This window comes from Malania oleifera, chromosome 10 (assembly GCF_029873635.1).
Source record: "Malania oleifera isolate guangnan ecotype guangnan chromosome 10, ASM2987363v1, whole genome shotgun sequence".
Lineage (NCBI taxonomy): Eukaryota > Viridiplantae > Streptophyta > Magnoliopsida > Santalales > Ximeniaceae > Malania > Malania oleifera.
In genome coordinates this window covers 11,442,525-11,456,717 of record NC_080426.1, presented here as the reverse complement: position 1 = coordinate 11,456,717, position 14,193 = coordinate 11,442,525, and the positions used below count along the sequence as shown (strand labels likewise).

Genomic DNA, 14,193 nt, shown 5'->3' with positions numbered 1-14,193 from the left:
ATATTTCTCAAAATACCCATATCAATAATTCACACATTTTCATTTAAATAGAAATTGTTTCTATTCATATATAAATACCACATTTCATCATTTTCCACTAACATATCAATAATTCTCATTTCATTATTTTTTTAGAAATTACCCATCACTATATTTCAGATTTTCAATATACGTTATATGCCACACAACTTTTGTCTAATACTCACAATATACTAATTTTTTGGGCAACTCATCATATTCCATTTTCACAAAATAATTCATTCATTATTCTCCAAAATAACTGTTATAATTTATTCCCCTTACCTGGTTTCCTGAACTACGCCTATAAGGATCTCGAAATCATACCCACGACGCTCACTCAAACCCAATTGAGGAAACACTATTTATCATTTTACCTGAGTTCCTGAGATAACACCTGCTGGGATCCTTAATCCATGCTTGCAGTGTTTGGAAATCCAAACTCTGAAATCAGAACTCCTTAGTTTAATCATCCCAAACACCAGTATATCAACATCTAATACAAAATTTGGGTTCAGAAAGTCTGATAACTATGAAAACCCTAAAATATCTTACTTACTATGATTTTGGAATGGTGTCTGAACTCCTCAAACCAAAATTCTGATCCGGTTAAGTTGTAGAGAATCTCCTTAAGATCATCGTGATAGTTTCTGATCGTCGAATCGGAGAGAAACGGGACCGAAATCTTAGAGAGAATGTGAGAGGACCGGATTTTTAGAGAAACAGTAAGAAAACAATTCTCTCGATGAAAATGTAATTTCCGATTATATACAAGCAATTGTCCACGTAGCTTCGTCGACAAGCCACGTGTACTTTTCGACGAACCAAAGAAGAGAGTTCGTCGACGAACCAAAGGGTCTGAAATCACCCTTCTCGGTATCTTTTCGTTGACGAAACACTCAAGTTCGTCCACGAAACTTATGGGCGAGTTCGTCAACGAAACCAAAATGTTCGTTGACGAATCTTGCTTTGCTTCTTTTCGGATTTTCTCCCCTCTCTATTATTTAATTATTATAATTTCCGAATCTCTACAAGTGCCGTGTGGCCCATTAATTGAATTGAAATTGGGGGTCCGTGACACTTAGCTAAGTCACTCTTAACCAATGTTTGGCAAAGCAAAAATAAAGAGTAGGACATGGCTTCTTAGCCTATGCAATGGGGGATGTCTCGAGTTCCCTATTACTTCAAAATCAAAACTAATGCAGATACACTTTATTTCCTCTCTACCATAGAGGAACTACTGCATATTGATTTTTGCCAACAACAAAAACACCACAAATACAAACCATGTTTATTTTACGAGATCAATATGCATACAAAGCACTCATAAATACACATAAAAGTCATTTTTTCCTGTGGAAGAGGAAAAGCGACAACAGAAACCATTCACCTCCACCGTCTTTCACTATTTTCCGTTCTCTCCAACTACCCCAACACTAACTGGCTCCAACGCCATCGGCTTCTGTTCAGCAGGGAGCTTCTTTGCCTCTATTTTCTCATTGCCAGCTGCTCTAACATCCTTCAACAATTCCTCTATTCTCAAGGCTAAACTCTGTTTTGTTGCGGGAGAAACACCATGCTTACCGATGATAGACTCCAATACAGCCTCTGACAGTTGCTTGTTCTCTATAACTGAATTTGCTACTTCTGGTATAGACCCATCCTTGGAGAAGCTTATCTACGGTTGAGGAGAAGGAAAAAACTTACATAAAACCAAAATAGCATTAACTGATTGAACAATAAAGAACAAACCACCGAAGGAAAGGCTTAAAACAATATATACCACAATTGTAAATTACCAAAAAATTTACCGTTCATACAAAATTAGTATGAAGCAATCTTTCAAATTGCCCTATGGATCAGCCAAAGTTCAAGAAAATGCATATACATACCGTTAAAGATCCAAGGGGTGACTGTGTAAAAAGAATCGAGGAGCCGGGTGGGAAATTTTCATCCTTGAAGACCTCAAGAAACTTCTCAATAGCTTTAGCCTCTGCATCGGTGTAAGATTCAATAGCTTTCCAGTGGGCAACACAATTCTCCGTCACCTTTTCCGAGTATTGTTGACCAGTTAATGGCAAGATCATAGTCACTTGCATGAACTTCTCGAAGGGACCTACGAATAGACATTAAAAATAATATTCATCAGCTAGGACTTAGAAAGCTACCATGAATTCTACTTCCTTTTATCTGAAAAATTTTCTTGTTTTAGGGGACTAGCTAGGCAGTTGGCATCTGTCGATACAACATTACCACAACTGAATCTCCAATGTTCCACATATAAAACCTTGACCATCATTATGGAAAGGAAATGTGAGAAAAAGCTCTTTTTAGAATTACCTATAAACCATTTATTATTACTAGGAAACATCAATCTGTCCGAGAAATCATCACCTTTTTAGCCTTGGAAAAAATCTATCTTTAAAAAATAACTCTACACTAACACATACATGATGGAAATCCATTCCAAACACACAAGACAAACAGTCATAGGCAAGTATAATGCGCTTAGCAAGCTTAACTATGAAGTTCTTATGAGTCTTAAAAGAATGCAATTTATAGTATCTACTATTTCACTTTTATACTCATCAACAAGAAATGCATCCATAGGCCGTGCTTCTTTCAACAAAAATGATAATATTGGATATTCAGATTTAATATTTTCAATCTTTACCACTGGCATAAATGGATTGTGATGATATATATATCATATACCCTGCTCATGCATAACTTACGTCAAATGTGTATTATAGTGCAAAAATTATGTTCCCAACATCAAGTACTTAAATTATTATATATAAAATTTCTCATGAAAAGAGAAGTATTAAAAGAATTTGATCAAAGTGGGGGAAAAAGTAGAATTATTGGAAGAAATATAAAAGGGCTAACAATGTCAGAAAACAAAAATCAAGAAAGTTAAATCCAGCTGGCAGCACCCACTCAATAGGTTTGAGCATATATTTGGGTCAATTATCAGACCAATCAATTTCACAGCTTGGATAGTTAAGTATTTGGCTACTGCTTGTGATTTTTCCAAACCACGGAAGTTCAATTTGAGGTTGGGCTTACAGCATAGCTGATCCAAGCTGACCCGTATTCAACCCCAACCAGTTGACATTATAGGAAGTATGTGCATAGATGGGCTCCCATAGTAGACCAAGATGAATGTAATAGATTTCTTTCCAAACAAATTAGAATATCGTGGTTAGCCCTTATATTTCATTCTGTCAATTATTTCTACTATTTCATTAAAGGCTAGTATGGTGAGAATGCTTGATAATTTGAGCAAGTCTGTTCTGTTAAGTTCCATACAGTTCAAAGTGTGAATAAACAGAAAAAGAAGGCTTATTAGTGATTATGACTTGTTACTTCAAGAGTAAGATTACTTTTCTAGTGTGGCTTCATGTCAAGAATAATATAAGTGAGATCCATTACCGATAGGGCCTGCATGCCTGCAGGCACACTCGCAAAACTCAATCATGTGATACGAGGTACTATGACATGCCAGGACTCATGCAGGGTCATCATGAAATCCCGAACAACTAATATGAATGCTATATACACAATTCTTGCTCATGAATGACGCTATTTCATGACATGGCATAGCAACCTTTGTTGTCCATCTCACCAACATTGAGCAAATTGGATTCCTTAATATATAGAGCGACGCATAAAAATTTAACGCAAAATAATTTTTAGACAACAACTTAATGAAATAGAATTATATAGCAATTTCATAACCCAATGTTAATCTTACTGCGCAATCAAAATTCATCATAATTTTTTTTTTTTCTTCCAAGGCATTTCCCTGTGTTTATCTTAGAAATATCATGCCACTTGCCTTGCCCATTTAAAATATCATCGATCATCTAAGATGTCTAAGAAATCAACACACTTGGATGATTGCAGTTATTCAATGGTTCAAGTTTCTACATAAAATAAAGCTTTGTTAAGGCCTGAGGGGAAAAATTGTGTTAGTCAAAAGGATAAAACTTCACATTAATTTTAGAAAAACTTCACATTAGTTTTGTAAGTCTAAATCATTTTAAAAAGGCAATCCACAAACATAAGCGGCAGCTGACTGAAATGGGAGACAATCTGGACAAGCTCAGAAACTTAAGAGCTACGCCTGTCAAAACTATGGGTATTGCAAGCAATATGACAGGAAATACAAACATAAAACATGAGATACATAGAGCATATGCATTATCCCATCAAGTAACTGGTTTGTTAAGTCATTTTGATCATAACATTAGAGCTCTTAATCTGCGTTTGGCTTGGATTCCAAGCCTTGGATTTGGACTCATGTGAATTTGGATAAAATACAGTACAAAATTATATCGAGTTTCATTCAAATCCAAGATCCAAAATCCAATTTCAAAATTATGAGTTTCTAATAGACTCAGTAAGAAATGAATGACAGGATTTTTTTTTTGTCATTAAAACTTAGATAATTTTATTAGAATTGAATGACAACATTTTTGTCAAAGTTCCAGATTATGAGTTTCCAATATATCATTTAATTAGAAATGAATGACAAGATTGTATCATTTAAACTTTGCAATTGAGTTTCCAATAGATCATTCGGTTAGAAATGAATGACAAGATTTGTCATATAAATTTGGAATTCTGAGTTTCAAATTGATCATTTAAGTAGAATAAGCGACAAGATTTATGCGGTGACTTTTTGGAGGCTTCATTGTCAAATCTCTTAATTGAAGGACCAAAAATAAATAAAAAAACCGCACAGATGCAGCCAGTTATGGTTAATAACTAAGCACTACAAAATTACTCCTCCATTCAAATTTCATACCATTTTCTCAGTTTTTCATTTTTTGCTATGAAAAAATGTAGGAAGGGAAATAAATATATATATATATATATATATATTGTTTTAGTAAATAAAAATTTATTTTACATGCAATTAACCTCTAATTTTTCTAAATCTTTGATTACATCAAAATCAATTTTCATTTTTAATTTAATAAAGCAACAAATCAAGCCTCAAGGCTATAAGGTGAGTTTGTTTACAAGAATCTTTTTCTACCAATTTATAAATTGTATGTAGTTTTCTCCAATAATTTGACTGTTAAATTTAGTTTCAAGTTAATATTTTAAGCCTATCCTGTCCCTTTAGTGACACTTTACTGCCACTAAAGATAACCCGTTCATTCCACTTTATTAATATATTATTTGACTTGCGTTCCAAATGCCAAACTATCTAAGCAAGTCACCCTTACCCTTATCTTCTACTAGTGGGTGCCTAAACTACTACAACTATGTTTATTATATAATTTATTTTTTAACTCGTTATGTCACTAATTCACTTTAATATTTTCATTGCGACAACATTTAAATTTTGGATGAGTGATTATTTTTTTCATAATTTTAAAAATATTCTATGATCATGCAATAACTTGAAACGCTAATTTATTTTATCCCATCTTTTTTAATTCTATATACAAAAATCAACTAGGATTACTAATTTTTTCACCATGCCATAACTGTAACCACAAAAAAAAATCAAAATTAACCAAAATTTTCGTTACCTGTGACGATATCCCGGAAGAAGTCGACGGACTCCGTCAACTCCTCCGCACTCTTGCCCTTCCACTTGACGGCGAGCGACGGCACCGCGCTGTCTTCCAAGTACACGCCGATGGCCGTGAACTTCACGAACTTGCCCTGGATCTCCAAACCCCTCGCCCCTGCGGTGCACGATAGAAAATACCATAAACGCGTCAGGTCCAGATGCAAGGATTATTACCTAGCTAGAGAAACGCGAATGATCGATCGGAGGGAGATCAGGCGCAAGTACCCGCGCCGCCGAGGAAAAGCGTGTTGGCGGAGCCCGGAGGCTTAGCCGTCGGCGGGAAGAGGAGGCTCTCCACCTGCACTCCGGAGACGGGGGGCGTCGAGGCCATTAGAAGGATCGGTATTTAAATTGCTCCTTGTATGTATGTCGGAGGAAGTGGGTGAGAGAGAGAGAGAAGGCTGTGTCGTAGGTAGCGGATTACCATTTTTCATAGTAATTTATAGTGAGGGTACCCTGCAAGCACCGATGACCAGAGACGATGTTGCCATTAATGTGAAACATGAATGAATGGTGGGAGACTGGTCGGTGGCAACTGGCAAAATTGGAGATCGACGGGGCAGGAAGGGGTAGATGTTCTCGCGTGCGGGATTGACGACGACCGTCCATTCTCTCGTGGACCGTCCGGTGCGTTTGGAAGGCTCTTTTACGGGAAATTGCTTGACCACCCAGGATACGCTCCGTGACATCACGGGTTATTTATTGGCTCAGGGTTCTCGACTCAAAATTACTACAACTGTAAAATTCTATTAATCTGATTCCTCCTATTTTAACCGATTTATAACCAATCCACTTACTAATGCATTGAATATGATTTTTCATTTTTATGTTCGCCGGGTTGGGTCAGATTTATCTTATGGATATCGGCCAACCCATAGAAGCCCAACAACCATTCCTCAAGTGACCAGAGGCCAAAGCCCAGTTCCCACACGAGACACGGCCCACAGGCCACTGTCGCCACACAGACATAGTTGAGAGCCCCCAGCCCCACTCGGCCCCTCCCACTCCCAGCCCCATGCCAGCCCAGTCCCACTGTCCCAAATTCTAAAATAGCCAGACTCCAGTGCAGTACGAGCCCTAGCCCTATTCCGACACGAAACCCTTCTTCTTCGACCTTATTCTGGCACGAAACCCTTCGTCTTCCACCCTTCGAACCAGCAAGAGCCCTTCGCGAGTTCGCCAGGAGCTTCGTGAGTTCGTCGTCGACCCTTCGAATTAGCAGTAGGAGCTTCGTGAGTTGGTCTTCCACACAGCGAACTAGCAGGAGCCCTTCACGAGTTCGTCAGGAGCTTCATGAGTTCATCGTCGACATTTCGAACCAAACGAAGCTCTTCGAAAGCTCGTCTTCGAGCTTCCGAGCCTTTGTGAGTTCATCTGCTTCATCTGCTTCGAAGTTCGAACTCATAAGTCTTCTTCTTCTTCTTCTTCTGCAGCTCTGCTTCTTCCGCTTCTCTGTTATTACATATTAGGACATTACATATTTCTACAGAATTTTCTGTTTCTACACAAACAATAAGATAGGGCAATGAAAATTAATTCCTTCGCTGGCCTTTATAATTCATAAATTTCATCTACTCTTTTTGTTGGATGTTTTGGTGATACATGACATGACTTTAACCAAGTGCAGAAGCAGCAGAACTGTCTATATGTACGTACATGGTCTCTTTCAGGATACTTCTAAAGACTACGGATATTTGATAACAACTGATATTTCATAACTCCCTATCCCTATCCAGCATAAAAATTAAGTTCAATGTTTGCGTTGAGAATTGATATCCATTTAAATTATATTATATTTTAGTCCAACATAAGGAAAGAAGAGAAAGAAAGAAAAAAAAAGTATACAGCCATGGCACTCGATTTTTAAAATCTGTTTAAAAAAAATGCTGAGTAGATTAGTGGGAATTTTCTCAATCCAACATTTCTGCAAACACTCATTCTAATTATCAAATGAACAGAAATTCTTCAATATTGATTTCTTCGAAATTTCATAAACATTATATGTATGCATGGTGCCATATGCGTAAAAAGGATGATGAGTCATATTCAGCCTCACTGCCTAGGCTTCCAGGGAGCTTTGGTTCCTTAATTGGCAGTGGTTCAATGTTATGTGGGTTGTGCTTCTCTTGTTCATTGCATGAAAGGAGAGGATCAACAATAAATCGAGGAAGGTTTAGGCTGTGTGTTCTTGTGTTTCTGGAGGGAGAGGAATGGAAGAGGTTTTTAGATGGTAATATTGCATGGGCAGAAAGTTGAAGACATTGTATACACTAATTTGTAGTGAAACTTTTACCCCAGGCCTCCATTTTTTGTTGGATTCTTTTGATAATCACCCCTTTGTTGTCTCGTATTGCGTGTGGTCCTGGTGCCATGAATACTTCTCAACGCAAACCATTACCTTTATTTTTCTTTTACATGCTTCTTGCTCATTGTTCTACCTACTACAAATTCTTACTGCAATTAGCACTCATGATAAGAGTATACTCCAATGCTTTGAATTAAACAAGACCTCATTTTATATTGGGTGATTGCTTTAAATTAAATCTGAACATTGTGTTTAGATGCTATGTTATATATAAAGTACTCTCAGATGCTTTGTAGCTAGCTCAATCCACGACACTCATTTTTTGTTTCCTTTTGAAGTTCTTTTTGGGGTCACCTATTGACTGTTAGTAATTTATTTATGTTTAAAAAAGTTTTGGTTAAACTCATTTTATCCGCCATTTCTGGTTACCTTTTATATTAATCTATAAATTATTTTATTGTGTGGTAATTTGTTCCTGTTAGCACCGGAGGAGTCCATGGGTGATCTTGATACACATGGGTGAATACCAACTTGATCCAAAAGGTTAAGCCTATTAGGTCGAGTTGGTGTTCACTCATGTGTATCAAGATCACCCATGGACTCCTCCGGTACTAACAAGTGGTATTAGAGTTGACGGTTTGTAACTTTGGGTGAACGACATCGTAAAAGTTGAGTTGTGAAACTAATTCTCCTGACGTGTTAACAACTGGAGGACCAAGTGTGTGACCGAGGCCAATAAGAATCATCTAGGCTGAGGATGGATTCGAATAGGGTTAAGACGTGGGAGGTAGGATTGGTTCGAAGGCACATTGAATGCAATCTAAGGCACGTAAGGCGTCAGTGGTAATGCCAACTTTAGCAACTATTGGAGAATTGGGCTTACTTCCATATGAGAGACGATTTTCGTTCAAGGGGGAGCAGTTGGAACTTACAAGTGAGAGGGAGATTGTTGACAATTTCACTTGTGAGCTTATCCCACATTGGAAAATTTGAGTGGATGTTAGGTACTTATATACATGGTTGGATCCAAGACTTAATAGGCTTAAACTTTTTGGTTAAGTTAGTGTTCATCCATTTTGATCAAGCTCACCCATGAGCTCCTCCGGTCTTAACAGTTTCTTTGAAAAAATCTGTTGAAATAAATTATTAATAAAATTATATTTGAGAATGGCGAATTATCTGCCCATCCGCCATGAATTATCTGACCAAAACTATCTAATCCACCACTTAAACGAGTTGAATATGGATTATGATTTTTTCACCCGATAATCCACCTTATCCATTACGGATTATCCGACCCGATCCGCTTTGTGAGGTCTAAATATAACCCATCTTAATCCTAAGACTCTGAGCAATTTTTCGACACCAACCAAACCTTCATAAGCGTCCCACCGTCCCAAGTATATGTATGTATGTATATAGTATGTTATTTAGATAGCATAAGAGATGCCATTTATTTGATGACGCAAATAGAAAAAAACGTAAAAAAACTTATCGTCCTCATGGAGAGATTCTTGCTGTAGGATCTAGGGACAAATAACCACGTTGTTTGTGGAGTGATGACAATCATTCCTTTTTAGTAGATGTTTGGATAACTTCTTTCAAGGGTAGGTTACGAACTACTCTTTTAAAATTTTACTAGACTACATATTAACCTCTTTAACTTTTAATTCATGGTATTTAATTAAATAATAAAAAATAATAATATTAGTTAAACCTAAAATATCATTAAGTGGGATTGACTAGATAGATCCTTTTTTGTCGATTTATACAATCTTAGACAACATCCTTGGACAAGTGGAAGGAAAATTTTGTTATCCTTTTTCAAGTTCTTCTGAGTTTACTTCTACCCCTATTATTGCTACTAGCATATATTATCTCATTCCTCTTCAATAGATATATCTATTCCGATCTATTCCTCCTAGGATTCGAACCCAAGACTTTCAATAAGAAAATCTTAAATTTTGACTATTGGAATGTCTATTAAGAGATAGGGTCCCAAGTTTTAAATGTGTGCACATACGCACGATTATTGTAACTTATTTTTCATGATATTTGGAGTGACATAAGAGATACTATTTATGTGATTAACAAGAGAAATAGTAAAAAAGAAAATAATAAAATTATTGTCTTTGTTCAGTGATTCTTGCCCTAGGATGACTTTGCTTGGTTGAGTGGGAGCTAGTTATGACTAGCCATGTTGTTTGGTGTACCCCAGAACGTGGAGCAATGATGATCATTCATTTCTTAGTAGAATACTCACTTTGGATAAATTTGTTTCAGGTAGATTACTAGTTACTGTTTAAAGTTTCACTAGATTGCATACTAACCCCTTAACTTCTAATTCATGGTATTTAACTAAACAATAAATGACAATACTAACACCAATTAAGCTTTAAATATGGTGGGGTAGATTGCATCAATCTTTTTTTATCAATTTATTAGGACAATATTCTTTGAAAAGTGGAGGATAGTTAAGTCTTTTTTCTTCATTTTTTTTCAATTTATTCTAATTTTAATCCTACCCTTTTTATTATTACTAGTATAATTTATTTCACTCTTCTTCACTAGTACATTTATCCCCATAAACTTTTAAGAAAGTTATAAGTTCAATTTGTAAAATCTATATTTTGACCCTTGTAGTTAGTTGGTATTTTTATCTTTCCTCCATCTCCCCCCCCCCCCCAAACATCCCCTTTATTAAATGTTTGATAAAAAAATCAAACACATTTTAAAGGATGATGATGATGAGATTTAGATGAGGTGAAATAGACTCGTTATGTTAGCTAACTAATGTTATAGGTGTAAGGATAGGGATAGAATCGTAGAATTCATAAAAATCATACAAGGGGAGAGAAAGATAGGGAGGTGGAGAAACTTAGATTAGGAGAGGGATGAATTAAGATAGAAGGAGATAAAGAAAAAAGAGGACATATAAAAGGTATTGAGGGTTTGTTCTAACATTGAACTATTACATTATATGTGTTGAATTGATAGAGATATTTCTTAAAAGATAGTTGTGCCCCTATTTATACTTCTTTGGGGTCAAACCTTCACTAGCCCTCATCAGATCTAAGGTTACAAATGATAATAAATTAAGACCGCTTCATAACACTAAAGGTCCAGGTTGACATGCGTACCCAATGCTTGCTCGCCTTTTTGCTTGATGACTAAGAAACCAAGTAACATAGCTAACAGATAATAACTTGTGGGATAAAAAGGGAACAGGTAAAGTGTTGGATAAATGAAGAGAGGGTGATAGGGTCACAAATCTGTCCCTTGTGATAGATTAGACTACTCCATTAGCATTCACAAATGTTGGTGTACGTGCCTTGGAGATCGATAAGCGGTGGGGGAAATCTGCAGAATCAAATGTCATATAATCTATGGCCCTAGAGTCGAGGAGCCAAGCACCATTGTTCACATCACGGTGATGACTAAGTAAGACACAACCAAGGTTACCTGGATCCGAAGGAGAGAAGTGTCACAACCTGCTCATTTTCACATACTTTTTTTTTTATACAAATCAACATCACACATCTCACATTCCAGTTCAGCAGGTCACAATCCACCTGAACTCGTGGGTATCAGGGATACATCAAAACATACAGCAGAAGCCTACGCAGTAGAAAGTATAAAATTATATACATCTCATCATAATGTGCAATACAACATATCAGAGTACTACAATCACTATCTCTTCGTATATACATTCCAAAAATGGAATCTAGGGACAATTCCCACAAAAACCCAATTGTCCCTACCAAAAACTTACCCTTCCAAAAAGGGCTGATAATTCACACTATGTCAGCGGGGCTTTTCCAACTCTCCTATCTGGGGTTCCTGAAAAATTTAGGGGTGAGACATCTCTCAGTAAGGGAAATAAACTAATACTAGTGTGTGGTAACATGAGTATTCTGTGTTCTACATATATCATACATAACATATTCAATAATGTTTATCAAATCTGAGAAAACATAAGTACATCAGAACATGGCAGAATATACTGCATTTCATAAACATATCTCATTTCATGTCATAATAATAACATAAAACAATCCTGGTAGGCTAGCTGGCTGTTGTCATGTATTACCCCCACATGATTGGGTTGTGTGGCCCGAAGGCGGGACCTGACAATGGTTGGCCGACCACTGTCAAGTCAATAGTCTAGTCTGTAGGTTCGATGGGTCTACTCAGAATGGTCCGTACACCAGAGGCGATAACAGCACACTTCTTGAACATAACCCCATCGACCATCCAATTTCGCACCACTCCGTACAGCGGCGTTAACAGAGATATCATGATCACGAGGACCATGGACACATAGCAACGGTACCGTGCAAATGCTAGCCTAAACCAAGTCAACCAGGTTCTGATATCATATACATATACTAAAATCGTGATACATAAATATCTCATATCATTCATTTTCACATCAATCATATCATTTGCATATATATACGTGTATCATGAAATTCATCGGCCCGTACGCCGGTATTACACATTTTAACATAGCACGACCCGTACGCCGGAAAATCACATAGCCCAACTTGTACGCTGGCAAATCACATAGTTCGGCCCGTACGCCGGCAAATCACATAGCCTAGCTCGTATGCTGGCAAATCACATAGTCCAGCCCGTACGCTGGCAAATCACATAGCTCGGCCCGTACGCCGGCAAATCACATATATATAAAAATATCTTGACCCGTACGCCGATTTTCTATCATAGAAATCTATATCATTCCCATTCGTAGAAAACTGTATTTCACAACATTTTTATACTCATGCCACACTGAACAAATTTTTCACGTATTCAACATATCATCATTTAAACAGTATTTTTCAAATATAAATCATATATATAAATATATTTATTTTTCCTGAAACCAGATGCTACATATATACACATGCATTTTCTCAAAACAAAACTAGTTTAATTTATCCCTTTACTTGATTCCTAGAAAGCCCCTAATAAACTGTCCCGCACTCGCAGAGTTCCTAACTCAACACCTTAAAAATGAAAAATCTCAGAATTAAAGTTCAGTATTTCTAAGCATACCATATTTTCCTCAACTGTCAAAAATTCAAATATTGAGTATGAAGTTTTTTACCCAAAAGTATTCAAGTCTAACACTTGAGGAATTCTCTGACTAATACCATGAAACTGAAAATCACCAGTATTAAACTTCAGTATTTTCATGCGCACAATATTTCTTACAACTAGTGTAAGACCAAATATGACTTAAAAAGCCTTACCTTCCTTTATTTCTCTTTGGCTTCTTTCAATGAATCTATTGGGTGTTCCCAGCTTGTAGCCCCCCAGGCTGCGCTTTTAGACTAACCTATGCCCACTATGGGCCTCAAAACCCAAAACAAACCCAACTGGGTTTTTAAAATTGCCACAGGCTAAGATCGGCACATGCCCATTATGGTCCTCAAAATGCAAAACAAGTACAAATTGGGCCTCTTTTTGGGCTGCAACTAACATAAGTCTAATTCCTTTGTTTGTGCAGGTACATGAACTCTAGAAGGCTGACCCATTTGGAGCTCCAAGGATAGTTGAGGCTGCCTTATAGATATAATATATTTTTTGATTGTATTAATGAAAATCGATTATTGTAAAATTGCCTAATCGATTATTGTAAAATCCAGACGGTGAGGATGAGTGAATTGTAATAGGAGACTGCACCTTAGATGACGCCAAAATTGAATAAAAAAGTTAAAAAAAATTAACAAAATTTTAAAGTTTTGCAATATAAAGGTCGGACAAAATGAGATGTCTACAAATAGTACTTAAAATATTCATGTTTCGTACTTTTTCTCAAATTTTATATTTGTCTCACTATTAATATGAAACTTTCAAAATAATCTCAATAGAAGATTTTGAATGAAATTTCAAGTTGGCAATCGATAGTCCAATTAAATTGTATCACTAGCACCCAAATTACTAAATTCACATTCATCTTAAAAAAGAAGAAGAATTGATTTAGTTCTATACTCAGTTTCAAAATGATTAGTTTTAACTTTCTAATAGATCAAAAAGGACGGTTGAGTTAAAAATGAATCAAAAATTTAGAAATTATTAATCTAATAATTTAAAGTCATCCTTTAAGATATTTAATAGACCATAACAATAAGATAAAATTAAAAATACTTTAATTATACATTTGAGAATTTAGATTTCAAATCTCAATTTTGAACTTTATGTAGATTTAAATAAAAAAGAATATAAAATTATATTAAAAATTTTAAAATAAATTAATATAAAATTTTTG

General features: G+C 36.1%; 1 protein-coding gene across 1 annotated transcript; it reads right to left on the bottom strand.

The window, feature by feature from the left end:
* Positions 1 to 1,161: 1,161 nt before the first annotated feature.
* LOC131167056 (chalcone--flavanone isomerase-like) lies at positions 1,162 to 6,283 on the bottom strand. Its single transcript, XM_058125817.1, has 4 exons — positions 5,837 to 6,283; positions 5,568 to 5,726; positions 1,911 to 2,134; positions 1,162 to 1,696 (listed from the first exon to the last, which is right to left on the bottom strand). Exons 1-4 carry the CDS (start codon positions 5,940 to 5,942, stop codon positions 1,424 to 1,426), a joined length of 762 nt encoding a protein of 253 aa, XP_057981800.1. The 5' UTR covers positions 5,943 to 6,283; the 3' UTR covers positions 1,162 to 1,423.
* Positions 6,284 to 14,193: the final 7,910 nt, after the last annotated feature.

What these genes read in the sequence shown, in the direction of transcription:
- LOC131167056 (XM_058125817.1), bottom strand. Translation starts at nt 5,942, where the DNA reads ATGGCCTCGACGCCCCCCGTCTCCGGAGTGCAGGTGGAGAGCCTCCTC. An exon ending in GCTTTTCCTCGGCGGCGCGG is followed by an intron (nt 5,727 to 5,836) that starts GTACTTGCGCCT and finishes CGTGCACCGCAG; the next exon opens with GGGCGAGGGGTTTGGAGATC. An exon ending in CACCCCTTGGATCTTTAACG is followed by an intron (nt 1,697 to 1,910) that starts GTATGTATATGC and finishes CCTCAACCGTAG; the next exon opens with ATAAGCTTCTCCAAGGATGG.